Source organism: Spizellomyces punctatus (genome assembly GCF_000182565.1).
Source record: "Spizellomyces punctatus DAOM BR117 chromosome Unknown supercont1.18, whole genome shotgun sequence".
Lineage (NCBI taxonomy): Eukaryota > Fungi > Chytridiomycota > Chytridiomycetes > Spizellomycetales > Spizellomycetaceae > Spizellomyces > Spizellomyces punctatus.
Genome location: NW_015971554.1, coordinates 394,793 through 419,433, shown reverse-complemented (window position 1 = coordinate 419,433; position 24,641 = coordinate 394,793). Strand labels below are relative to the sequence as shown.

The 24,641-nt window shown below is 48.4% G+C and overlaps 5 protein-coding genes across 5 annotated transcripts; 2 read left to right on the top strand and 3 right to left on the bottom strand.

Annotated features, from left to right (window-relative positions):
- Positions 1–209: 209 nt before the first annotated feature.
- On the bottom strand, positions 210–5,866 carry SPPG_07981 (uncharacterized protein). The gene is made up of 11 exons (XM_016756133.1): positions 5,408–5,866; positions 4,943–5,186; positions 4,649–4,865; positions 4,333–4,585; positions 4,083–4,266; positions 3,809–4,016; positions 3,655–3,734; positions 3,398–3,589; positions 2,588–3,331; positions 1,357–2,523; positions 210–1,287 (listed from the first exon to the last, which is right to left on the bottom strand). Exons 1-11 carry the CDS (start codon positions 5,689–5,691, stop codon positions 550–552), a joined length of 4,311 nt encoding a protein of 1,436 aa, XP_016604814.1. The 5' UTR covers positions 5,692–5,866; the 3' UTR covers positions 210–549.
- Positions 5,867–6,011: 145 nt separating this feature from the next.
- SPPG_07980 (uncharacterized protein) lies at positions 6,012–9,062 on the bottom strand. The gene is made up of 5 exons (XM_016756132.1): positions 8,332–9,062; positions 7,895–8,155; positions 7,749–7,820; positions 7,032–7,676; positions 6,012–6,967 (listed from the first exon to the last, which is right to left on the bottom strand). The coding sequence occupies exons 1-5, from the start codon at positions 8,606–8,608 to the stop codon at positions 6,207–6,209; spliced, it is 2,016 nt and encodes a 671-aa protein (XP_016604813.1). The 5' UTR covers positions 8,609–9,062; the 3' UTR covers positions 6,012–6,206.
- A 1,651-nt stretch (positions 9,063–10,713) lies between these two features.
- Positions 10,714–18,276, bottom strand: SPPG_07979 (carbamoyl-phosphate synthase, large subunit). The gene is made up of 4 exons (XM_016756131.1): positions 18,122–18,276; positions 17,747–18,058; positions 12,502–17,627; positions 10,714–12,433 (listed from the first exon to the last, which is right to left on the bottom strand). Exons 2-4 carry the CDS (start codon positions 17,970–17,972, stop codon positions 11,012–11,014), a joined length of 6,774 nt encoding a protein of 2,257 aa, XP_016604812.1. The 5' UTR covers positions 17,973–18,058; positions 18,122–18,276; the 3' UTR covers positions 10,714–11,011.
- Positions 18,277–20,916: 2,640 nt separating this feature from the next.
- SPPG_07978 (uncharacterized protein) lies at positions 20,917–21,878 on the top strand (the record flags this gene model as incomplete). Its single annotated transcript, XM_016756130.1, has 3 exons — positions 20,917–21,133; positions 21,200–21,744; positions 21,819–21,878. 3 exons carry the CDS (start codon positions 20,917–20,919, stop codon positions 21,876–21,878), a joined length of 822 nt encoding a protein of 273 aa, XP_016604811.1.
- A 362-nt stretch (positions 21,879–22,240) lies between these two features.
- SPPG_07977 (uncharacterized protein) lies at positions 22,241–24,601 on the top strand (the record flags this gene model as incomplete). The annotated part of the gene is made up of 11 exons (XM_016756129.1): positions 22,241–22,628; positions 22,712–22,794; positions 22,855–23,036; positions 23,096–23,220; positions 23,279–23,576; positions 23,636–24,001; positions 24,090–24,127; positions 24,195–24,259; positions 24,332–24,363; positions 24,438–24,471; positions 24,548–24,601. 11 exons carry the CDS (start codon positions 22,241–22,243, stop codon positions 24,599–24,601), a joined length of 1,665 nt encoding a protein of 554 aa, XP_016604810.1.
- Positions 24,602–24,641: the final 40 nt, after the last annotated feature.

Genomic DNA, 24,641 nt, shown 5'->3' with positions numbered 1-24,641 from the left:
TTGTTAAATGTACCCCTCAACACTCCTACTGCTGCAATAATCTGAACTGGCGCCATCTAAAACCCTATTCTGTGAAGCCCGTAGATAGAAATATCACGAAAACCAACAAAAAAATGCAAGATACGATCCACAAACAGAAAATATATACAGAATAGAAAAAAAGAAAAAAAGGATGCAACACACAAAACACCCACATTTTAAAAAAAGAAAATAAAACTTTTTGATATTTTAATAAACCAAAAAAAAAAGAAAAAATACTACTACTCCAAAACCCCCAGCAATAACAAAAAACAAAAACAATAAACCGATACATTTGAAAAAATAATTGAAAAAAAACCACAACTTCTTTGGAAAATGTCCATGACAAAAAAAAAAAGAATCAATGAAAATAAAAGGGTTCGGAGAGGGCAAGGTCGGTAACAGAGTTCCCCCCCACATCATCAATTGTGCTAAATAACTCGCTCCGTCCATGCTCCTTGTACAACCAGACTAAAGTCCGTAGAGCAAAAAAAAAAATGGGTAACAAAAGCCGCGCACCACACTTGTTTTCTATCCAACTCTCCAAACCTTCAAATTGGCTTCCTTGCTCTGACTTCCGCTAGCAAGCACACAAAAGTCTCCCCACCGTCCACTAGCAACGCAGCTGACCACACCCGCTTGACAGCTCTTTAGGGCAACGACCTTGAGACCACCTCCATGCCACGCCCGACCACCGCCGGTAGAGACATCGCCAGGGGCGTCCCATACGTAGATTGTTTCGTACTCTCCAAACACCACGCGTGGTGGCAGGGTGAGAGGGTTTGTTCGGGGTGTTGACGGTGGCATGTCGGATAAATGGTGGGTATGGTTGGTACTAGTAGGTGAAGCGGCAGTGGGAGTTGATAAGGGGGTTTGGATGAAGCCGCAGCTGGAGATTTTGCCGCTTTGAGTCGGAATCTGCGAAAAGAGGCGGAAGGGTTCGACTTTCACGGCCCCAACAACCATGCCCATATTGATGGCCCCGCTACTTCGTGCGTCCCAGAGAACAATCTTGTCCTCTGAGGCTGTTACCAGCCAATTGCCATCGACGCTCCAGTCGAGGCTAATAATGTTCTTTTGATGGGGTGTCTCGAGTGTATGTAGTTTGTGTTGGCCAGCCATCCCTGCGGTATCTGACATGGGAAGTTCCACGCAGTAGATGGACGTCCCGAATGCGGCTGCCAAGATGGGATTTGAGTTCTGACCTGGGTTATGCCGGAACCGCAGCGGATTGTAGGCGGAATATTTTGATGCTTTCCCCGCCGTTGGCTGAATGATAAAAAATTTTCAATGAGCATTATTCATTCCAATTTCATCAAAAAGACCACAGCAACATACCAACTCAAAAGTTTTGACAACCTTGCCCGTCCAAACCTCCCAAACACAAATATTACCTTCCGCATCCAAGCTAGCAGCCCACATCATGAGCTTTTTATTCCCCGCCACTCCACCTACAGGGGCAGCCGCCACCGGACAAAAATCCACACTCGTCAATTGTCGCTGGTGGCCGGTAAACGTCATCACCAATTCCGCAACCCCAGTCCCATCCTCGCTCTTTTTATCCTTGATTTGAGTCAGATCCCATACTCGAACAGTACTGTCTGCGCTGCTCGTCGCCAGTAACACTGGGATATCATCCGGGACAATCGATTTGGCCTCTGGTCCACAAATCTTTGCCAAACTCATAAACCTGGCATTGGTAACCTGAGCAGTGTGCCCATCCAATTGCGCAATTTTCATTGGCTCGCCAAGGCTATTCCCATCGGTCACACCATTCTCAGTGGGTGCCACATGCCAGACAAGAACTTTTAGATCACGCCCAGCAGATGCCATCATCGTTCCAGACGGTTGAAACGCGCATGTCATCACCTTGTCGTTGTGCCCGCTCAGATTGGCGAGCGGCTTTAAATATCCCTCGTGCAATGGTATATTCTGGTTCAGGCGGGTGACACTTGTCGAGTTACTCCCGCTTACTGAACTTTGCGCCTTTACGGACGTTTGGAGACTAGCCGGGGCACCGTCACGATCGACGGCGCCATCGGAACCTTCGGCGCTGGAAGATTCTGCTTGGCCGCTAGTCCCCACCCCGTTTCCCGACTGGTTGGTGTTGCTGTCAGGATGGCTCAGCCCTTCAGGGGCTGAGCCCATGAAAAAATCCTGCAGGCTATCGAAAGGATCACCTGTATCGCCGCCGGGCATGACGCTAGAGTTATTTATCCAATCCTGCAAAGAGTCTTCTCCAAGCATCTTTTCTAAATCAAAATCGTCCGTTTCAGTCGTCGGTAGTGCCAAATCAGTGCTGGGCGGCTGGGACGAGCCGGCCAAGACAGATTGCGCGTCCATTGCCGTTACCGACGAAGCTGAGGGCATCATGCTTTGTGGGACTGCAAACTTTTGGGCCGTCGGTGCAGCTGATCCTGGTACTGGGGCCGGAGTCGGCGGCTTTGCAGGGGGACCAGACATTGCGCCATCTGTAACTGATGTGGGAACGCCTGGTGTTGCCATCTATGGGATTGCAATACTCAATGTAAGCACTCTTTTGCCAACCTTGAAAGTAGCCGATACATACCTTTGCATGCTGTTGAACCATACCAGGTCCAGGACGCGAAGTTGGAGTCCGGTAGCCAGCATTGGCAGCTCCTTGAACCTGTCCTTGAGGAGCAGGTTGACCTTGACCTTGTTGCTGGGATTGAGCTTGTGCCTGCGCTTGGGCCTGTGCCTGAGCTTGTGCCTGAGCTTGAGCCTGCTGTGCTTGCTGCACTAGCGCCTGCTGCTGTGCTTGTTGGGCCTGTTGAGCTTGTTGAGCTTGAGCAAGAGCTTGCTGCATTTGTGCTTGTTGAGCAAGAGCGTGTGCTTGCACTTGATGAGCTTGCGCCGCTCGTGCTTGAGCTTGCTGCTGCTGTTGCTCCTGTGCCATGCGCAATCGCTGCATTTGCATCATTTGCGCTTGCTGTTGTCGCAACGCCTGCGCCGTTCGCGGGTCTTGTGGCATCTGGCCCGGAATCATACCATTTGGGTGGACGCCCATTTGCGGTACGTTCATTCCCATACTGGCAGCCGCGGCTTGTGCATGCTGAAGTTGCATCATTCGCTCCTGTAGTTGCGCTTGCTGCGCGGACGTGGGTGTGACCATGCCTTGTCCATGCGGCATCGGGCTTTCCTGTGCCATATCACTGGCTTTCCGCTTCAAACCCGCAGTAGTCGGAGGTATTTGTCCTTGGGCGACTTGGGGACTTCGTTGTACAATGGATTGAGCAGCCGCCTGATGATACTGGTTGATCCGTTGCTGTTGCTGGAGCATAAGCTGTTGTTGCTAAATGACCAAAATTGAGAATGAGTCAAAAGGTTTCATTTCCGAACGTTCTCCACAATTGTCTACCTGCTTGGCTTGATTCTGCTGCATAATGGCCTCAGCAGATTGCCCATTCTGTAATCCTTCTGGATGTCTCATGGCCGCAGGATTCATCCCCATGCCATGTGGACTCAATTGTGAAAGTTGAGCTCCCATTCCAGGCTGCGCCATTCCTTGCATCGCACTCATGCGACGTTGCATATGCAACTGCTGCTGCTGCTACATTCACGAAGCGTGAGTTAACGTCCGCCCTATATCTCCCAACAGAGGGACGGAGGGCTTACCTGAGGCGTTAATGGAACATCGCCTCGCGCTGCCAACATTTGCGCATACGCGGCTTGTTGAATCTGCGGATTCATCATACCTACATATCGACCATCAGACTCTCGGATATCGAATACCGCGGTTTCCAATGATCGCAATATTATGTTGACTCACCGTTCTGAACGACAGGACTTTGCTGCATCCCTGCTTGCGTCTGCGAAGGGGGGATATTGGGGCTTTGAGCCGGAAGGCCCTGCTGGGGAATCTGTCCTGGACCTACGACAGGACTGTAGCTATTATGACGAGCACGCTTTGCCATAGGTGTGATGCCACTAAGATCTGTGACACCTTGATGTGGCGCTTGTTGAGATACATCGCCATCCTTGCAAGTAGAGCGCAAATGAGAATTGTACCGGGGGGTTTGACTGCAAACCGTCGGAACACTTACGGGTAATACCGGATTCATACCGTTAGCAGCCCGCTGCTGTTGGAGTTGTTGCTGCCGGAGCAATTGTTGTTGGTGGTGCTGTTGTTGTTGCTGCTGCTGCTGCTGCTGTTGATGCTGCTGCATCATCAATGCATGCTGCTGTTGTTGCTGTTGTTGTTGGACCGCCTGCTGTTGACGGTGAAACCTACAAGAGACACGAATGTTATTCAACTGTAACACTATCATCTCATAAAAAAGATTATTCACGCACCGTTGCCGGATGATGCTGTGAACCTGTTCTTGCTCAGGCTTTGTCAAGGTGTTCAAGTCGCGGCCTGGGAATACTTGTTTCGCAATGTGAATGAAGGCCTGCTGTGGTGACGTTTGCGGTGCTGCAAAGGCTTGGGTTGGAGGAATTCGTCCAGAACCTGGTGGTATTGTAATGGACGGGGACGGATGAGGAGGCATCCGAGGAGATGGTCCGGGGATTTGTGATTGTTGGGATACATCCGAGGCAGGTGGCGCTGAGAACCATGTATCAAGTTAATGACCTGTTGGAGGGCCCTTGAGGGACAAAATGACCATACCAGGACTACTATGAGGGTTGAGTGGATTAACCGAGGGAGGTGAAACTGCATTGGCCGCTTGAGATCGGGCAGTATCTAAACTGGTATTGATGCCGTTCAGTGGTGCTCCTTGTTGACTTTCTTGATGAGCAGTAGCAGCTTGTTGCTGGCGTGCAAGCTCTTGTCGCATGATAGCCATGCGCTGAGCATACTGTGGATCACTTCTTTCTCTCTGTGCCTGGAACGATACAGCCAAATGTTGGAATACTGGATCCACCGTCAGGAGCACCAAAACTCGAACGAATCCCTACGAACCTGCGCAAAAATTCTAGCCTCGTCCGAAGGAACTGTCTTTAGCTTATCTCCATCTCGCGAAGATGGATGCTGGGCCGCAAAAATATCCCAGAAAACAGTCCACCATTCTACCAAGAATCCTTGAGGGGTGTCAATTGGAACAGACCGATTTGATGGAAAGTCGTTTTGCGCTTCCATGGCAAATCGTTGGGCAGTGTCCTTATATCCATTCTTTACTAGATAATCCTGTATGTATACGTGCAACCTAGTGTGATAAGGGGCAATAAAAGAAGTCTTTAGACATCTCGTGTGATATATCCATGCGTAGCATTCCCAATCCCCATCGAGATCCAAATCCACTTGATTGGGACCCGTCATTGCCAGACTCAAAGCAGCCAGTGTGTCAAAAAAAAAGGGCAATCATGCCGAGATTCCATTCCTCCAAACTCCCCTCCCAAAAACTGTATAAAACCAAGTCATACATACATTTCACGAGAATTGGCCAAACTATCCGAGCTCTGACTCGCAGAGTCTCCACCGTTCGCAAGTCCAATATTCATCATACCGTTCGAGTGTGACCCCGACGTAGGCGACGTGCTAGCGCTAGACGCGCGGGAAGGGACCGGTCCGGCTGCCGGAGCAGCTGCCGGCGTGACAGGAAAGGGAGAAGAAGAGGAGCTCTGCTGCTGTTGGGATTGATGCTGTTGTGCCTGGGTTTGCTGTGGTGGATGGTGTGCTTGGGGAGCAATACCCAGCGTGGGTTCGGTCATCAGTTTCGATACGGTGATGATTGTGTATGCAGAAACCAAAAAAAAGCAAACAAAAAGGGGATAATATAGAAATGTTAAAAGTTGCCCAAACCAAGATGGTATCCCCACAAAAAGTCGAGGAATAAAATCTCCCAAAAATCACCCGCTAGGCAAAAAACAATAGCAAAGTACCCCCGACCCTTCGTTATCCTTCGCCCCCCCGCGCCGGATGGAAGTCGACTCGTGCACAATTGCCATAGCAACAAGAGCGGCACGGTGACTAAAAGAGTGTGAAGTGTTCCGCCTTTTGGGCCTTTCTGTGTGTGTTATGGGCTGGTTGACCTTTTTATCTTTGAAGTTTGCATTCAAATATATTGATACACAGATACAAGGCAAAAAAGAAAGGCTGCCCTACAGCTCTTTCTCTCAAATTTCTAAAGACTATGGACGATCTACATACTGATCTAAAGACGACGACGACAAATGTAAACAAAAACTCTATCTACACAAAAAAAAACGTCTAAAAGTGTACCCGCTCATCTCACTGCAAACACGTCTATCAAACCATGCCCCTTGTCTTCCATTCTATTGTCCCATTCTTGGTAAAAGAACCCAGTGGGTATCGAACTCGTCGTTCCGAGAGCGTTCTGGTCTATATCAAGATCCATATCAAATTCTATAGAGGACAGTTGTGTCTGCGGCGATCCGCTTGATGGAGGGGATGGTGTAAATGTTTGATGAAAAGGCCGGAAATTGTAGGGCTTTTGCTGCTCGGAACGAAATCGTTGATGACTCGATTGGTCCTGAGACGGATGAGAGGTGTGCCGCATCATAAAGGTGCTGTTGGTTGGCAACGATGCAGGCAGAAACTCTTGGTGGGATACCTCCTCACGCGGTATGTCAGCGGTAGTATTCAAATGAAACTGGGAAGGTTCTCTTTTGGTATCCATCCTGCTTGCTGTGGTGACAGACTCGTTGTATACCCAAGGATGCGTCTCTTCCTCCTTGACCACAGTAGCTCTCTCTTCCATATATCCACCAAGGGAGGAGCTAACTGGTACCGATGCACCCAAGGACCGGTGCTGTGATGCAAGGTGTTCATTAGATGGCGAGGACACAAGGTGCATATCATCGTTGGCATGCTCGCGGTATCGGTCTTTTGGGAGATATCCGTGACGGTTATACCACATGCCACATGCGTTACAAAGCGTCTTTGCACCCAATGGTCCCTTGCGTAGTGCGGGTGTGTACTGCCCAGAGCATAAACACCATCGACACCGCCAGGTTCTTCGAAACTCTGGAAAACAAAAAGTGTTATATGAGAATCTGTATCGCACCGTGCACGTCAAGGCATTACATACCAGACACATATGCTGAACCGTCCATATTGTATTGCCTTGCACTGGCTCCGAAACCTCTATGATTTTGCGGGGGCGGTACCCGATCGGCTTGAGGTGGAGGGTCTGGAGGAGCATTAAGCATTTGTTCGATTTGAGTTTTGAGAACTTCTGGGTCGACAGTGTTCTTTGAGCGCCAATCCTTTTTAGTTTTAGTCGTGGGCAGAGGGGGCTGCTGAGTAGTCGCGGGATGCGAGGAGCTCTCCTGCCTCATGTGGGTCTGATATTGAGGACGTTGCGGTTCTGGATGTGGTTGTTGGTGCTGCGTGTGTTGAGAATGGTTATGCTGCTGTGATTGGCGTGCGTAGCTTTGCGAATAGTTGGATCCGGCGTGGTGTGTTTCGTGCTTGTTGCGCAAGGCGGTGAAATGAACAGGAGGTGCGGATTGAGACAAAATATGGGCATTCGAGTCTAGAGAGGATGCATAGTGATGTTGCTGCATTGGATGTTGATGATGGTGTGAAGTGTAAGAATGCGGTATATGGGACGCAGTGGTGATGCTCCGTCCGTTCATGGGGCCTTGCACGCTGCCTGCAGCTGTGTTTGGTCTCCCGTAGTTGGTATGTCTTTCGGCAGTGGATCGTGGCATGGAATAATACATACTGGAATCTGAAATGAAAAATGAGAGATGAATATCCATTGCAAGACTCGAGGGTCGATGATGCGTGCGGGAAAGCCTACTTTTCTGATTTGGCTCAGCCATGCTCATCTCCTGAAAGCTTCCAGCAACGCTACCAGTATCTGGTGTGCCATCTGGAAATGAGATGAATCAGAATGAGCGCTTGTTCCAGGGAATCGCCAAAGAAAGCCAACATTTCGCAACTTACACCATCCGACTGCCGGCGACGCAGTCAATTCCGAAAACACTTTGGCAGAATAAATGTCAAACTCTTCATGGCTCAACATTCGTGCATCCCAGGCTTCCTTGAGGGATTTTAGCAAGGCCATGCGATCTGTGCCTGGGATGCAGGCCTTTGCAACAAAGGTTGCCAAAATGGTGGATCGCTCTGCCACATATCCATCCCTCGACAATAAGCCAGCTTTGAAGCATGCAAGGATTTCATCCAAGGACGACGAGAGATCAACGCCTGCAAAAGGAAAGCGTACGGAAAAGCAAGAGTGAGCTAGGTGAGCTAGGGTTCTCAAGTGTCCAGTTAAAAGTTTCAGCCTCGCAAGCTTGTTTATGATATGCAAGCCATGCGCTTCTTTTGTGTGTGTGTGATACCAGCCAAAGCCAAAACAAAAAAAAAAAAAAAAACTGTACCTAAAGTGTCTTGAGAAGGGATCCCTGACGGATATTGAGTGGAAGCCGCCAGTCCAGCTGTCGGTTCCATTTTATGCATGGTATGGTCAGCGAATCCCGCACGGGACGGGATGGGGATGCCCGTCATCGATGTAGGTTTTATGGTTGCTGGGCGTCCCCCGCTCTGATAAGAACTAAAGTCGATGGGCGGAGATGGGTATGTGGCGGGGGAGCGAGGGTATGAAGACGAGGACAAAGAAGACGACGTTGAGCCTAAGAGTAGCTCAACGGCAGTCATGATTGCATTGGATATATATTTGTAAATCTATTTCAAAGACAAGCGGGGAAACACACAAGTTGGTTGATAAACCTCCACAAGGATGAGGCAAGTTGGCAAAAAAAAAAGCACGGGGAGAAGAAGGGTTTGGATTGCTTGTCATTTTCCAAACACTCAAAACGCAAACGCAAACGCAAAAAGATTGACTGAAAGCAACAACGAAAAACAGCAAAAAAAAAAAAGAGTAAATCAACAAAAACAAGCAAGCCGACCGATAGGCTTTTTGTTCCTTCCCCCCAGCTCCTTCCTTCCTCGTCCTTCCTCCCTCCCTCCTTCCTCCTTTACGTTTCCCCTGCAGGTGTTCAAAGCCTTTGTACTTGCAACACTCTCCACAAACCCTTCCTCTTCTTCTTCCTCCTCCTCCCTTCCAGTTGTCCACTAACAAACCAAATAAAAAAAAAAACAACAACTAGAAATTGAAACCGTTAATTATCGCCTTGCATAAATTATTTCACACTTTATTGTCACACTTGCTTTTGTCTGCGCACTACCCACATGACAAGCAACACACAAGGTCTGCGCACACGCGCGCGCACCTGGCGATTGTTCACCCTCCGTTTTTTGTTGTTTGGCGATGTGAACGAACGAACAAACGACGACGATGGAAAAGACCCTGCAGGAGCGGGCAGGAGCAATTGATAACAACCACCCGCCATTCTTCCCATGCAAAAATAATATCATTTTTTTTTACAAGTAATATCGGGAAAAGTATTGTAAAGAGCGCCGACAAGTTTGGAGCATTTTGTCATGTGGCTCCATTGGTTTTTTCAAACGCATGCTTTCAGATATCAATTGGGAAATTGATAACAAAAACAAAAAAAATCATTCTTTTACACACATGGTTTGTTCGGAAAATCTCCACAAGAACGAATCTGAAAAAAGGCTGGACTTGGGAGCGCGTGCATCGATGGGGGGGGAGGAGGAGGGCCTCCTATGTGAAAGGGCTCCCATTTGAGGCAACTTGCCTGCCCTGGAGGGGAGGAAAATCGCAAGGCTGCGTGCAACGAAAAAAGCCTAGAGCTCTCTCTCCGTTCATGTCGGCCTTTAAACAACAACAACATCGTTATCATGTGTGGTACTTGCTGCTGCTGCTTGCTGAAAGGTGCAATTTGATGGAGGGGGCTCCGTGTCGTCGTCGGATTGGCCCCCTCCGTCCCTCCCTTCCAAGAAATTCGTGTTTGGTTTGCCCCAAAAAACAGCCCTGCTAAAATGATAAAAAGTGCAAAGTCTCAAAAGTCTACTACTACAAAAGTCCAGATTTCTTGGCCTTTGCCGACTCCCATCCTAATACTGTTCTCGGTGACAAATACGGGCTCACAGCCGCACTGCCATCTGCACACAGCACCACAAACTTGTCATGCTCGTGCGCATTTATCACGGCTTTGGGAAACCATCTCTCGTTCACCGCCGCCGCCGCGCCCTTTTTGCCAAGAGTCTCAAATTGGAAGCCGAGACCGCGGGCGAGATGAGGCCGTGGTAATGTGTTATCGTCGGGTTCAGTATGTAGAAGGTGTGTGGAAGGTCCCGGGAGCAAGTCTACAAGACCTCGAAACGATGCAAAAGGGTCTTGTAGTCTAGGTTATACTCTACAGCGATGAACTCTGGCCAGCATCTTTTCGTTTCGTGTTGTTGAAGATGGCCAACCCCCATTCATCACCACAGAGTACTCGACAAAAAAAACCCCCAAAAAAAAGACCATCTCAAATCCCCCCAATTTTGTGTCCATCCCGTCCAAATCCCGGGGTATCAGTGCAAAGTCATGATTTCCATAATCCACCATATTCAAAAATGGGTGTCCCGTATTTGAAAACAAGATCAGTTGGGAAAGAGTGCTTTATATATACCTATGATACATCTTACTCTGCAAGGATCGGTCAACATCGTCAACCCCAGTTCTTGGGAGTAAAAAAAAGCGGTCGATAATTCCATGATCCAATCTCGTCCTCAATCTTAAGTGTGAAATTTGGGTCGCTAGGCCGCCCTTGACGAGATATTAAAGAACCGCGCAACAGTTTAAACCAAAAAGAACGAAAAGCAAAATACAAAAACGACGTGTAGAAAAACAGACAAGAACAAAGAAATAAATTACAGACATGTAGTATTAAATGTCTGGAAATAAACACAAAAAAGAAAATACAAAGCAAGTATACGGTTTTCATCAAAGAACCATAATAAGAATGTGTAAAGAAAAATGCTGAAAATGTCCCAACGCCCTCGCCTCTTCCTCCTCCTCCTCCTTCCTCCAAGATTTTATGTGTGTGTGAAAAAAAGTTTAAAAAGAAAAACTAAAAACAACCCAAACTTGAACAATTCTAAGAAAATCGAAAACTATCAGAACCCCCAATATTTCTATGAAAGTTTCTTCTAAGCAGTCGAGCTCTTGCCACACACCAAAGCCAATAGCGCCATCCTGACATAAAGCCCATAACGCATCTGCCTAAAGTACGCCGCACGTTGATCGAAATCCACTTCTTCATCAATTTCATTGACGCGAGGAAGCGGGTGCATGACAATCATGTTACGCTTGGCTTTTTGGAGGAGCTTATTGGTAACCACATAGGCCCCCAAAACGGACTCATATTCGGCAGGGTTTGTAAACCGCTCCTTCTGGATACGAGTGACATACAGCACGTCCGTAGTGCCAATCACGCTCTCCAGCGATGTGGTTTCGTTTTGCGGGATGTTAGCCTTGGTGGCTTCTGCCTTAACTTCATCGGGCATGCGGAGAGTGGGTGGGGAGACAAAGTTGAGTTTAACGTCGTATTGGGAGAGGAGGCGTACGAGAGAGTGCACTGTTCGGCCATTCTTGAGGTCGCCGACCATGGTAATGGTCAATCCATTCACAGTGCCCAATTCTTCACGGATGGTGAAAGCGTCCAGGAACGCTTGCGTGGGATGCTCGCCAATTCCATCTCCAGCATTGATAACTGGAACGGTAGAGTAGGTGGACGCTTGTACCGCACTACCAGGAGCAGGATGTCTCATCACGATCACGTCGCCGTAACAACTCAGCGTCCGAACTGTGTCACCCAAACTCTCGCCCTTCTTGACGGAACTGGTCTCGCCATCAATGCTCACAACCCCACCTCCCAATCGCCTCATGGCAGCTTCAAAGGAGCAGCTCGTCCGGGTGCTAGGCTCCCAGAACGCGGAACACATCACTTTACCTGCGAGCAGATTGACACTGCCAAATCGCTCCACCAATGTCCGCATCTCTTGCGCGACACCAAAGAGCATGTGGAGATCGTTGCGGGTAAATTGCTTTACGGAAAGAATGTGCTTGCGGAAGAAGGGCGACTTTGCAACGGCTGCCGATGCAGAGCTAGACAGATAGTCCGAAATGTAGGGGCTGTTCGAGATGTTGATGGTCTGTTGTACGGCACGCTGGACAGTCTCCGTAAGTGGCACGGTTAACTCCTTGGTACTTCCAATGGATGATCCCTTCATTAACGTTGAGAGCCCGCTGTCTTTGGTGTGCACATCAGGACTCATGGGACCGGTCACCAAAGGACCGTCCACGGACACCCTCGGGCGTGGACTCTTGGGAACAACACTCGCGGTCGCTTCCTTCTGGTCCACCGGAAGAATCGAGGTTCGCCGAGCAGTAACAGGAAGAACGCTTTGGGAGCTGATTCTGACTGATCCGGTAACATCTCGCCCAGTAGGTCCGTCAAAGAAACTGCCGTCAAGGTAAACTGTCTCACCACGGATTACCACGCGATGAATGAATCCGCTCGGGGAAGGACCACCCGCACGACCAGCACCAGATCTACGGTCAATCTCCACCTATCCCACGCAAAAGAGAAAAGGTCAACCTCTTGCCCAGCTCATGTAACCTGTGCGCCCTGACTCACCTCAACATATGTATCGACCTGCTCAGGCAGACCAAAGATTCTCTTGGGGTTGTCATACAACCTTGCCCGGACATCATCCATAGTCAATTTGCCCTCTGAAACCGCACCCAACAAAAGGGGCAAAGCGTCCTCCATGCGTAGCCCGGTTTGGCCCTGTCCAACCCGTCCAGTGACAGAGAAGCAATCAATCACAGCCAGATTCTGCCACAAGGCGTCAATGTCACCCTGCGTGACTTGCACATCGCTATCACCAGCAGCGTTCGTTTTCGTCAAAAAGAGACTATCGACGCACACATCGCAAGTAACATCCACGCCCTTTTCTTTACTCATCGCAATCAATTCCACATCAGCGGACGTGCGAATGTTTGTGACGTGAATCGACCGATTGTGGAGGTTGGCCAAATACAAGACAGATGCGAGATCAGTTTCCTTAGCACAAGCAATCATTGGACTGTCTCTGGGCCAATTACGCATGTGACCAGCCAAGTCTGTTAGAGTCTTTAATTGGCCAGCCCCAAAGCCGATATACAGACTCAAGGCATTGCCTGTTCCAACGCTAATAGAATTGGCGTTTTCTTGGGTTGCCACAGTTGACACAGCATAATCGCAAAAGACGGTAGGTTTCATCCCCTTGCTCGGCGAAGGCATGTTGCACATAAGAGTGAATCCACCCGCAACCGCAGCCTTGGTCAAACTCTCCCATTCCTCTGCCTGAGGGATGGCTCCGGGCAAATACGAACGCACATTGACCAGTCCAGGTAAAGTGACAGTCTTGTGGGAGGTTTGATAGTCGTTCGAAGTAATCTCAAATTCTTTCCATCGGCTCAGGGCTTCAACAAACAGCTTAGCGCACTTGACGTTGGTGATGAGCGGCACCGCAAAGTCTACAGCCATACGACGTGAGCGATATCCTCTACTCATGTAGCTGGCAGGGCGACGGAAACGGTTCTTCGAAGGCAAATTGATGTACAAATCAATCAAATTATTCGCCAAATGCTGGGTCAAACTGTACTCCAACTTTTGTTGAGGAAGTTTGCCAGAGTCATCGAGCGCTTCCAAGTACTTGACGGGAATACCGTGTTCTTGGATGAAATCCGCCGTTCCAGTGGTAGCAAACAAGCTGTAGCCCATTTCATGCAATTTCTGAACAGAAGGTAAGAATTCGAGTTTCTCCTTGAACGATCCAATCGATAACAGAATGTTCTTCTTTGGCATGGTGAATCCCGTAGCCAGTAGCGCCTTGATGTACGCCTCGTACTTATCCCGACCAAAACAAGCCACCTCACCCGTGGAGGCCATTTCCACACCCAAGATAGGGTCAGCACCAGCCAAACGACTGAAACTGAACTGCGGGACTTTCACAGCAACGTAGTCCTTCTTTGTCTCCACTGGTGGGTAGGCCTCGTACGGCTGATTCGTCATGGCCTTGGTTGCCATCTCAATCAAATCAACTCCAAGGACTTTGGAACAGAAAGGGAACGACCGTGATGCGCGCACATTGCACTCAATCACCTTGATTTCGTTGTTCTTGGCGATAAACTGAATGTTGTACGGACCCGTCACGTTCAGTGCATTACCAATCTTGCGGGTAGCATCCACAATCTTTCTAACAGTCTCAGGATCCAAATCTTGAGGTGGCAAAACCAATGTTGCGTCACCTGAGTGAACTCCGGCATTCTCTACATGCTCCGAAATAACATGCATGACCAAGTTTCCATTGTCCGCGACAGCATCCATCTCAATCTCCTTGGCTTCTTCAATGAACTTTGAAATAACCACAGGGTAATCGCGTGACACTTGTACAGCGAGATCCAGGTAGCTTCGCAGGTCATTTTGCGAGTACACCACGTTCATCGCGGCTCCAGAAAGGACGTAGGAAGGACGTACCAAAACGGGGTATCCGACCTTGTCACAGAAGGACGTGGCCTCCTGGATGGAGGTCAGCTCTTTCCACTGAGGTTGATCCACGCCGATTTTATCCAACATTCGAGAGAATTTGTAACGATTCTCTGCATTGTCAATCATTTCGGGTGAAGTGCCCAAGATTTTCACATTCTGACGATGCAAAGGCAAGGCAATGTTGTTTGGTGTCTGACCACCCATGGAGACGATAACACCATTCGCGTTCTCCATCTCGTAAATGTCAAGCACGCGCTCAAGAGTCAGCGTCTCAAAATACAATCGATCGGCTTCATCATAGTCGGTGGAAACGGTTTCAGGATTGTAGTTGACCATGATCGTTTTCACACCGGTTTCACGCAATGTGCGGATACAGCGCACTGCGCACCAGTCGAATTCCACACTGCTACCGATACGGTAAACACCGCTTCCAAGAACCATGACACCTTTGTCTTCAAACGTCACATCGTGCTCGGCGGCGTTGTACGTCATATACAGATAGTTGGTGTAAGCAGGGAACTCGGCAGCAACTGTATCGATTTGCTTGACAAAAGGTCGGATTCCATGATCCGTCCGAAGTTTACGTGCTCCTAACTCGGTCGTGCCAATGGCTTTCGCAACCTGTCGATCAGAGAAACCAATTTGCTTGGCGCAGCGGATCAGAGTCGCAGGAACGGTTTGTGGGGTGAATGTTCCAAGCTGCTTGTCCAAGTCCACAATGTTCTTGAGCTTGTTCAAGAACCATTTGTCAATGTTGGTAAGTTCCCACACGCGGTCAACCGAGTAGCCCTTGTGAAGAGCATTTGCAATGGCAAAGAGACGCTGATCAGATGGGTTTTTCAGCTCCTCGTCAATTTTGTCTTGGTCAATGATGTCGTTCTCGGAAAAGCCAATGAAGTTATATTCGACTGCCCGAATAGCTTTCTGAATGGTCTCTTCAAAGTTGCGTCCAATTGCCATGACTTCTCCTACACTCTTCATGGCAGACCCGACCTTCGTGCTGACACGGTTGAACTTTTTCAAATCCCACCTAGGAATCTTGACAACACAGTAATCTAAACTGGGCTCGAAGCAGGCAATCGTCTTTTTGGTGACACTGTTTTTCACCTCGGTCAACGGAATTCCAAGACCGAGCTTGGCAGCAACGAAGGCCAAAGGGTATCCGGTGGCTTTTGAGGCAAGGGCCGAACTACGTGATAAACGGGCATTCACCTCTATAATGCAATACTCCTTTGACTTGGGGTTCAAGGCATACTGAATGTTACATTCGCCGATAACTCCCAGGTGGCGAATCACATTCACAGCCGTACGACGAAGCATCATATAGTCCTCATCGGATAGCGTCTGCGATGGGGCTACAACGATACTGTCTCCAGTGTGGATACCGAGAGGGTCAAAGTTCTCCATGTTACAGACCGTGATACAGTTGTCGTTGGCGTCGCGAACAACTTCATACTCAATTTCCTTCCATCCCTTCATACTCCTTTCCACAAGCACCTGCGGGGACGTCGCAAAGGCCTTCTGGCAAAGTGCGACCAATTGTGCCTCGTCATCAGCGAAGCCAGACCCAAGCCCACCCAGCGCGTAAGCAGCACGAACGATAAGAGGATATCCAATTCTGCGACCGGCAGCAACAGCCTCGTCGACGTTATTTGCAGACTCGCTCTTGGCGCACTTTTCTCCAATCTCCGCCATCGTTTGGGCGAACAGATCACGATCCTCTGTGAGTTCAATAGTTTTGATAGGAGTACCCAACACCTGGACGCCCAGTCCTTCAAATTCGTCCTTCAATTTCACACCGACATTAAGAGCAGTCTGTCCTCCAAATGTACAGTATATACCGTCGGGCTTTTCGTGTTTGATTACTTTGCGCACAAAGTCGGGGGTGACTGGGAGGAAGTAGACTTTGTCGGCCAGCCCTTGAGATGTCTGAATGGTAGCAATGTTGGGATTGATGAGAATAGTATAAATGCCTTCCTCTTTAAGCGCCTTGATCGCCTGAGATCCGGAGTAGTCGAATTCACCAGCTTGACCAATAGACAAACCACCGGATCCCAAGATCAACACTTTACGTGGGTGGTGTCGCACGGCAGCCGGCCGTTTGTCTTCACTAGAAAGAGGAACCAGCTTGCCAGCTTGATTGCAGGCAGCAACACATGCAATGAATCGGTCAAAGAGGTACTCTGTGTCCCAAGGACCCGGGGTAGACTCCGGGTGGAATTGGACACTGAAGTAAGGTAGTGTGTCGTGAATAATACCCTCGTTTGATCCATCATTTGCGTTTACAAAGTACTCTCTCCAGCCGGGGGTCAATGTCTCAACATCCACACAGTACCCGTGATTTTGCGAAGTAATGTAGCATCGACCGGTTTGCAGATTGGTACAGGGGATATTGTGCCCACGGTTACCGTACTTCATCTTTTTCGTCTGAGCACCAGAAGCAAGGGCAATAAGCTGGTGACCGAGACAAATACCAAATATGGGTTTATCAGCGGCTTTCATTTGCTTTGCAAGGCGCTCAATCGTTTCTTTAAGCGTTGTCGGGTCACCGGGCCCATTGCTGATGAAAAGACCGTCATAGTCGCGGTCCGCAATAAAGTCGTAGTTCCATGGGACAACTTTAACTTCAACTCCCCGTTTCAGGAAGCACCGAATCTGATTATTCTTCAAGCCCACATCAATCGCCAAAACTCGCAAAACCTTTCCGTTTGTTCCGCGAACCCATTTGCTCTCATCTTGAGGAGTATATACGATGGGCTTCTTCACTGAAACTTCCGCAACGAGGTTTCGTGAGTTGGGGTCGTGCCAGGCAACGTCCGAGTATTCAGACATCCATGGCAATGCTGCCGAGTCCTCTTGTCCAGTGATTCCGGGACCCACCAAGGCCTTTGGAAACAAAACTTTGCCCAAAAGAACACCTTTTGTCCGAATTTTTTTGGTAAGGGCACGCGTATCTACACCATACAAGGCCGGGATGTTGTTTTCTTTCAACCAGGTCGAAAGGGAAGAGTCGGCCAGGTAATGTGAAAAGTCATGGGAGTAGTGACCTACAACAAGAGCCGCAATATGAATCTCGACGGATTCAAAGTAGTTTTGCAAGTTGTTGAGATGCGTATCTACATCCTTGCGAGATGGGACACCGTAGTTTCCCACAAGTGGGAATGTCAAGACCAGGATCTGTCCTCGGTACGATGGATCCGTGAGGGATTCCGGATAACCGACCATTCCTTAATTTAAGGACGAATGAGTCATATGGACAACCGAAAGACAGGAGCATCGCAAAGATCGACGTGCGATTTGAGATCGCACGTCGCTGGGCTTTGCTCAATTTAATTGATCAACTTACCAGTTTGAAAAACGCATTCTCCAGCGATCGACTGTTTCTCAGACCCGAACGAGTAGCCCTCATAGGCTGTCCCATCGTTCAAAAGCAGCGTCGCAATCGTACCAGCGTTGACACCAATAGGAGGCGATGTGATGGGTGGCGAAGGCCGTGCAGCTACAATGCCATCTGCCTGTTGCTGGTTTGCAGTGGTTTGTGCGTCCGCCGGCTCCTGAAGGGTGTTGGCCATATCGCTTTTTGGCAATTCAGTGTGTAGAGTGAAAAGATATGCTTCCGCTTTCCGTACAACGTTCGTTATTTGCTCGTTTCACGTTTCTGTTGTTGCAACTAAAAAGTCAGCATGAAGTCTCGCTTTCCAGTTCACTACTCCATAAGCACCTCTAACCCTCAAACGAGAAAGGCGGAGCGAGCAAAAAAACAAAAATTAGAAAAGGAAGGCTGAATTGTTGCTTGCAAAGAGTTGAGGGTTCAAAACAAGAAATATCCAGCAGCCTTCCTCCAAGCAAAAGGCAAGCAAAAAAAGACAAAAGCCCGACGACGACGACGACGACGACGAGCAACAGAAGTTCCGAAACTCGCAAAAAATAAAAATACATTCCAACGCATCTTAGAGTGCATTAGATCCAGATCACCAGAAATAAAGATGGATGGAATGTGCTTAGTAACCTTTTGGAGTCATTTGCTTACGTGGCCTGCCCAGCCGACCCAAAGCACTTGCATGCCGTTGTCGACCATGTAGGACTTGCGGATGGTTTTCGACAATTGGCTGCAGCGATGCAGTGCAAATAAAATTATATATATCTCTCCTTGCACTTGCAATACCAACATGAAAAGCTATGCAACACTATGCCGATGATATACAACCCTGCGTGCCTTCCCCGACATCAAGAGAATCTACTGCAAATCAATACAAAGTGCCTCCTACAAATGAAAAACAAGTGTGCGTTCTGCCCAACGCACATCAGCCTCCAATGCACCTAGCAACAACTTGGACTGTCGCCCCCTCTGCTAAATCGCGGTAGTCGCTCAAAGATTTGCCGTTGGCTAGCTCCTTTGAGCCGCACGTCAAACGGTCCGCCCGGACGTTGCAGTTTGTTTCAATCATTGAACGCAGGGTGTTCACACTGTTAGAGCCATTGTTAATATGCTAGGGAAAGGCGATTTGCAGAGAGAGCCGACATACCTCATATCACCCCTAACGGTCAACTGAGTGGAGTGTCCATTGACCTGCACAAAAATCGTAAAAGGCTCCGACTTTGTCATCCCGTTTGGCATGCTGCTAGTGCCATTCCCCAAGGCGGTGCGGAGGTAGTTCATACTGGCCGTCGTGTTGCTGAATGCACGGATTCTTTGTGATAGACGTCGATGTAACGATGTTTGGCTTGTGGAAAAAAAGGAACCCGCAAGTCACAATTGCCAACAACCTTTGCATCTTTATATCGTAGTAGCCTTCCTGGGCTTGCAATAGCTGATGACATGGCGGACGTAAATGACACGGCACCAGTATCTAAACGGGTCTCCATCGTTCGCCTTTGTTCCCGCACAGACTCGTCATCTTTTGTTGACAGGTGTGCGAAATATCGATTTATGGAAAGCGTCGTGGCAATAGGGTCCTGGGCTTTCAAACATGATGTGGCGTGGGGACTGCTATGACTTGATCAATGTCATTTTATGCAAGACGTCGGGGTATTCTGCAATGTGTTGGTTGAGTTCAACTTGGGCATTTAGAAGATAAAACACGGTTACAATATGCTGGGAGCGGGTATAAAGGGCATCATCCAGGATGCAGTGCAAAAGTGCCATGCGTTCAATTTGTAATGAAATCAAACGATGCTTGATACTGATCAAGTCCATGCAGCAAACAGTCCGATAGTTTGGCAATTTCCTTATTCGTATCATTTTGATCAGTACGCAGGAACAGCAGTGAAAGGAAAAAAAAAGTTCTTCAAAGAGTGTAATGAATCATTCCAAAGGAAATGGCCAGCAACTAACCAACCACCATTTGTCCTGCGTGCTGCTCCCCGTGCGCTTTAATGCACGATGATGTGATGAAAATCCTTGCCAGCAGGACGACCACCATTGTTTTCAATCAGGTTTTGTTCTAAAGTAACTCGCTGCAGTGTTCAGAGTGTTGGGTCTCCCAGTAGTGTATTCCTTTAAAAGGCTGTGCACAAATTCGGACAAGTGTTCACCATGCGTGCAGCACCTGTCCAACGATGGAAGGAGGTACAGCTTTTTTAACGAAATTGTTGACCAAAAAGTGATGGCCAGTATGGAAGACAAAAACCGTTTTTCGTCCACTAATCTAAAGGAGCAGTTCACGGAAAACAAAAGTAAAATACCCCGCAACAGGTCTACAGCAACGATAACAAAAAGTGCGCTAGGTTTGTCGTGATCGGCGGGGAATCGCTTGGCATTTGATACTTCCTTTGGAACCAAAAGCTAGAACTTTTGAAAATCAACAATCTCAAAAAATTTGGGACAAACGCTGATCTTGCTGTCATTTGATCTTTTTGCCTGTTGGCATCTTTGTTTCCTTTGTTGATCAAAACAAGCATCCCAATCTGTCCTCAACCGACCGAGGGACGGGGTGGTCACTTTTTCGGGATAAGACGTCTGCGCATCAGCCGATGGTGGACACCAGCCATTGTTGCAAATTGACTCTAATGAATAACAAAGGTCACCTCTCCTTTGGCACCAAGTCCGTAAAAAGACTTTTGAACACTGCGCAACAGAGTCACTTTGCTACACAAGCCTTGCATGCAATCCTCTTCGGTCCTCAAGATACCAAAACGTTCAACAACATGCCAACTACACTACATGGAAGGCGTGAAAAAGATGATTGCTTGCTTCTTTGTGCTGTATCCACGCTCTCCTTTTACATTTTTTTACCCGATCGGGTCTTATCTGACCTGCGCTTTCATCCTGGCTTTTTGCGCGCACTTGCTCTGATCGTTTTGATCATGGATGACAGCGCACGAAAACGGACTTGCTCGGCTTCGTCTTACGTCTTTTGCAAGATGTTTTGACCAGGGGCAATTTCTTGAGGTTGTGGAAAGGAATTTGGCAGCAAGTCTATAAAATGGAGAGCAAGTCGCCTCGACCTCCAATCATCCAGCGTCTTTCCAACTCTAGTTACTTTGCTCTCTTGCACACAACCTCATAGGACAGACATGGCTCCCCTCAACACCTATCTCACCGCTGCCCTACTCGCCGCTCCGGCTGTCATGGGTGGTGTCATCCCCCAACAAACCCCTCCCCCAGCTTCAATCGTTGGTGGTGACGATACCTCGCCTTTTGCATACAACTGGATTGCTTTCGCTCAGTACAATGGCGGACAATTCTGTGGTGGATCCATGATTGCTCCCAACATCTACTTGACTGCTGCTCGTAAGTATACTACATTATGATTTCTGATATGCTTGCGCACAGGCTTAATCCCTTTTTTAACTGTAGACTGCAGCCCGGCCCTCATTGGCATCCCTGTCGCGTCAACCACCGTCCACACCCACCGCTGGGACAAATCCAAGACTCCCAGCGCGGAGAAGGGTATCGTCTTCAGTGTATCAAAGGTCATCAACCACCCGCAGTACTCGGCCAGCCTTGACAAGAACGACATTGCTATCTGGGTTCTTAAGCAAAAGAGCAACTTTGGTTCTACCCTTGAAACCGTCAAGTACGGTAACGGGGCCCCTACTGCTGGCACCAAAGTCAAAATTGCAGGATGGGGTTTGACAGAAGACGGAAACGACAACTCCGACGCTAACATCCTTCAGGAGGCCACCGTCCCTGTAGTATCTCAGGCAGACTGTGCAAAAGCCTACAGTGCCAGTAAGATTACTGCTACCAACATCTGTGCTGCCTTCCCTCAGGGTGGTGTTGACACTTGCCAGGGTGACTCTGGAGGCCCTCTCTTTGTTCAAACCGCCAGCGGTTACAGCGTTGAGGGTGTCACCTCCTGGGGTGAGGGCTGTGCTGTCAAGGGCAAGCCTGGTGTCTACGTAAGTCTTGTTCCCCTGTTTGCTAGAACATCTTACTGTCCTGTAATACGATCCTGACCTATTCGCATTTACAGACCAAGGTCGAGGCCTACAAGTCTTGGATCCAGGGTATTATCAGCCAGAACCAGGCTTAAGCGCGCCCAAGAGTTATGCAAGAAACTCTGGAATGGATACGCGGCATCTGCCCTTCCAGGGTCTATTGCTGTTGAACCGTAACTAAAGAGATGCAATGGACAAAGAAAAAACCTCATAGCTAGAACAACATTGTCTAATTGAAGATGTTATGCAAACATGACGCTGGTTCGTTGCCTTTACTGCATCTGTCCCTTATACTATTGTCAAATACAAGTTGTACCGGCGTGGACTGTCGTAAGTTTCAATATCTGAACGACAAAAGTCGCGTCGGAACAAGGTTAACGTAAGCCGTCCGAGATCCCAAACTTTCCGCCCAGGAAAACCCAGTTCTCCACCATAGATCCCAAAGAAAACAGTAGCAATGGATCTTATTCCCAAATCCCATCACCATATAATCTCACTCCCCAGCCATGCGCGGCCTCTTGTTTCAGACGCAACTCTGTCCACCACCCAACAAGACTCTGATCTCGTTCTCCCAGCGTCTCGCGAGTCCGCCACATTTGTTTCCCCTCCTTTACTCGAAACAAAGGGACGATCGACGTCAACGTGGAAGCCTGCCGTACGGCAGGCACTACCGTCCTTTCAGGAACGGCCCCCACCCGCTAGACAGTTTTTGACAGAGCAAAGGGCACAGACGGTTCACAGCGAGCGAGAAACGCAAACGCGTCAAGATGTAGTGAATAGGAGTGTGGATGCTTTGGATGTCGGTGACAAGTGGGTGGATGAACTTCGAGAACTGAAGGATACTGGTGGGCTGAACGGCGAAGAATCTACGTTGAAATGTCATCTTGAGGGTGACTCACCATGCCGTGCTCTTTTCTATTTGTTGCAGTAAACCGACAAAATGCACTTTTACAATGGTATCAAACTCAGCACTCTCCTCCCTCGTCAAGTTCTCTCGCTCACCTTCTCCAGGTAATTTTCAAAAGTTTGCATCTCTTCTCCTCCTGGCATACATCGCCAATATCTCTATAGAACTGCCGGCCAACAGGTTCAGCAGTGCCCCTCCTCAGAGCATACGAAGATCGGCTGGCAGAACGAGAGTCAGAAATTGTTGAGCTGAACAAAAAAGTTGGTATACTTGGGAAGGAGAAGGTAGATTTGGAGATGCAAAGGGAAAACGCATTGAGGAATGCGGAAATGTTTAGGGAGAAGGTGTGAGTACTTCCCCGGCTTCCATACAGTAACAAAAGAGGACCAACCTTTTACGACCCAGACAACAAGCAGAATCTCGCAACTGTTCTAATTGTGCCGAAAAGTCCGTCCGTATAACATCCCTCACCTCTGAACTCGAATCTCTAAAACTAAGGCTGTCGACCGATGACTTAATTGCTTCCAAAGGTGCGGCTCATTAAGCAGCTACGCCAATTTTCCTTCACCCTAATCTACAAGACTGCAGCGCAAACACTCCAAAATCAACTTCGGTCTTTCACACCTCACATCGCCTCCCTCTTATCCTTGACCCAAACCCAACACAAAGCCATTACAAAACTTACATCGGCATCTACTGAATCCGCCCAGCATTTGGAGGAAGTAACTGCCCGACTAGAAGATGCAGTTAAACTGAATCGAGAGCGAACGATACAGTGTGAGAAACTGGAAGAAGAATTGGTGGGATTAAGGAGTGTCAAGAGGGAAATGGAAGGTTTGAAGGTGTGGAAAAAGAAATGGGAACCAGTCGTAGATGATTACAGAGCGTGCGTACCTCGTACATTTTCCTTATGTTCTCCTGCGATATTCAACTCTGTACTTTCAGTTGCATCACCTTTCTTTCCACAACGGCCCTGGCCATACAGTCAGCAGCACCTGAACCTCTTCTCCCTACTCTCAAACATCTCACAACATCTCTCAAACAACTTCAGAAAAGCCATAAAGATCTGGACAAATCCCACACATCTTTACTTCACAAGTACCTTTTAAACATGGACGCAAAAAATGCAAAGTTACAAGCAACCAATAGGCATCTGGAGGAGGTACTGACCACAGCCGAGGAATCGCGGCATGCCAGAGATCAAGCTGTGGATACTGCCAAGAAGGCATTGAGAAATTCGGCAGAGGTGGAAGAAGGATTGCGAAGAGCGTTAAAAAAGAAAGAGGTTGAATTAGATGAGGTTGTCCAAACGTATGTTGGCAAAAGTTTTGCTCCATTTGTCACCCATAGAGCCATCGAATATGGTTTTGGACCTAATCCTTTTCATTCATGTTCTTAGAATGAACAGAAAGTTGAAAGAGCTAAGAGAGCAGTATGGTAAAAGCCCGAGAAGAGTCGCATGGACCTTTTTCAACAAAACTCTTAAACGTTCTATGAACTGCAGATCGGGACCGATTGCAAGCCCACATTCAAATAGACGAGTTGACAAAATGCAAGATTGAATTGCAGGTTTGTAGTTTTCTGTTCAAACTTTGGTTAGCCTCATATTGAGTCCTTACTTTTGTCATGATCAATCTACAGACGGAAATAGGTCAACTCCTTCGTGACAAGCGGTAAAGTAACGGAAATAAAGAAACATTCAATCTGCCATGTGGCTCTTAACCCATGCGGTCCCGTCCTTTCATAGGGCAGCAGATTTTAATCGGGACTCTTCATATGCTGTAAGTTGATGTATCACGTTTACCCTCTCCCTTGCTCGCTCAAAATCCCAACGTGGCATTCTTTGTAAAATGTCAGGCGATCGATTCAATCAGAGACAATCTCAGGCGTGAAATGGGTGTCATGGCATAGTCAGGGCAGGACAAGGCGGAGATACGGCCACGTTGGTGAA

What these genes read in the sequence shown, in the direction of transcription:
- SPPG_07981 (XM_016756133.1), bottom strand. Translation starts at nt 5,691, where the DNA reads ATGACCGAACCCACGCTGGGTATTGCTCCCCAAGCACACCATCCACCA. An exon ending in CAACCCTCATAGTAGTCCTG is followed by an intron (nt 4,586 to 4,648) that starts GTATGGTCATTT and finishes CATGGTTCTCAG; the next exon opens with CGCCACCTGCCTCGGATGTA. An exon ending in AAGTCCTGTCGTTCAGAACG is followed by an intron (nt 3,735 to 3,808) that starts GTGAGTCAACAT and finishes GTCGATATGTAG; the next exon opens with GTATGATGAATCCGCAGATT.
- SPPG_07980 (XM_016756132.1), bottom strand. Translation starts at nt 8,608, where the DNA reads ATGACTGCCGTTGAGCTACTCTTAGGCTCAACGTCGTCTTCTTTGTCC. An exon ending in GGCTGAGCCAAATCAGAAAA is followed by an intron (nt 7,677 to 7,748) that starts GTAGGCTTTCCC and finishes TTTTCATTTCAG; the next exon opens with ATTCCAGTATGTATTATTCC. An exon ending in CGGTTCAGCATATGTGTCTG is followed by an intron (nt 6,968 to 7,031) that starts GTATGTAATGCC and finishes TTTGTTTTCCAG; the next exon opens with AGTTTCGAAGAACCTGGCGG.
- SPPG_07979 (XM_016756131.1), bottom strand. Translation starts at nt 17,972, where the DNA reads ATGGCCAACACCCTTCAGGAGCCGGCGGACGCACAAACCACTGCAAAC. An exon ending in AGAATGCGTTTTTCAAACTG is followed by an intron (nt 17,628 to 17,746) that starts GTAAGTTGATCA and finishes CCTTAAATTAAG; the next exon opens with GAATGGTCGGTTATCCGGAA. An exon ending in AGGTCGATACATATGTTGAG is followed by an intron (nt 12,434 to 12,501) that starts GTGAGTCAGGGC and finishes TGCGTGGGATAG; the next exon opens with GTGGAGATTGACCGTAGATC.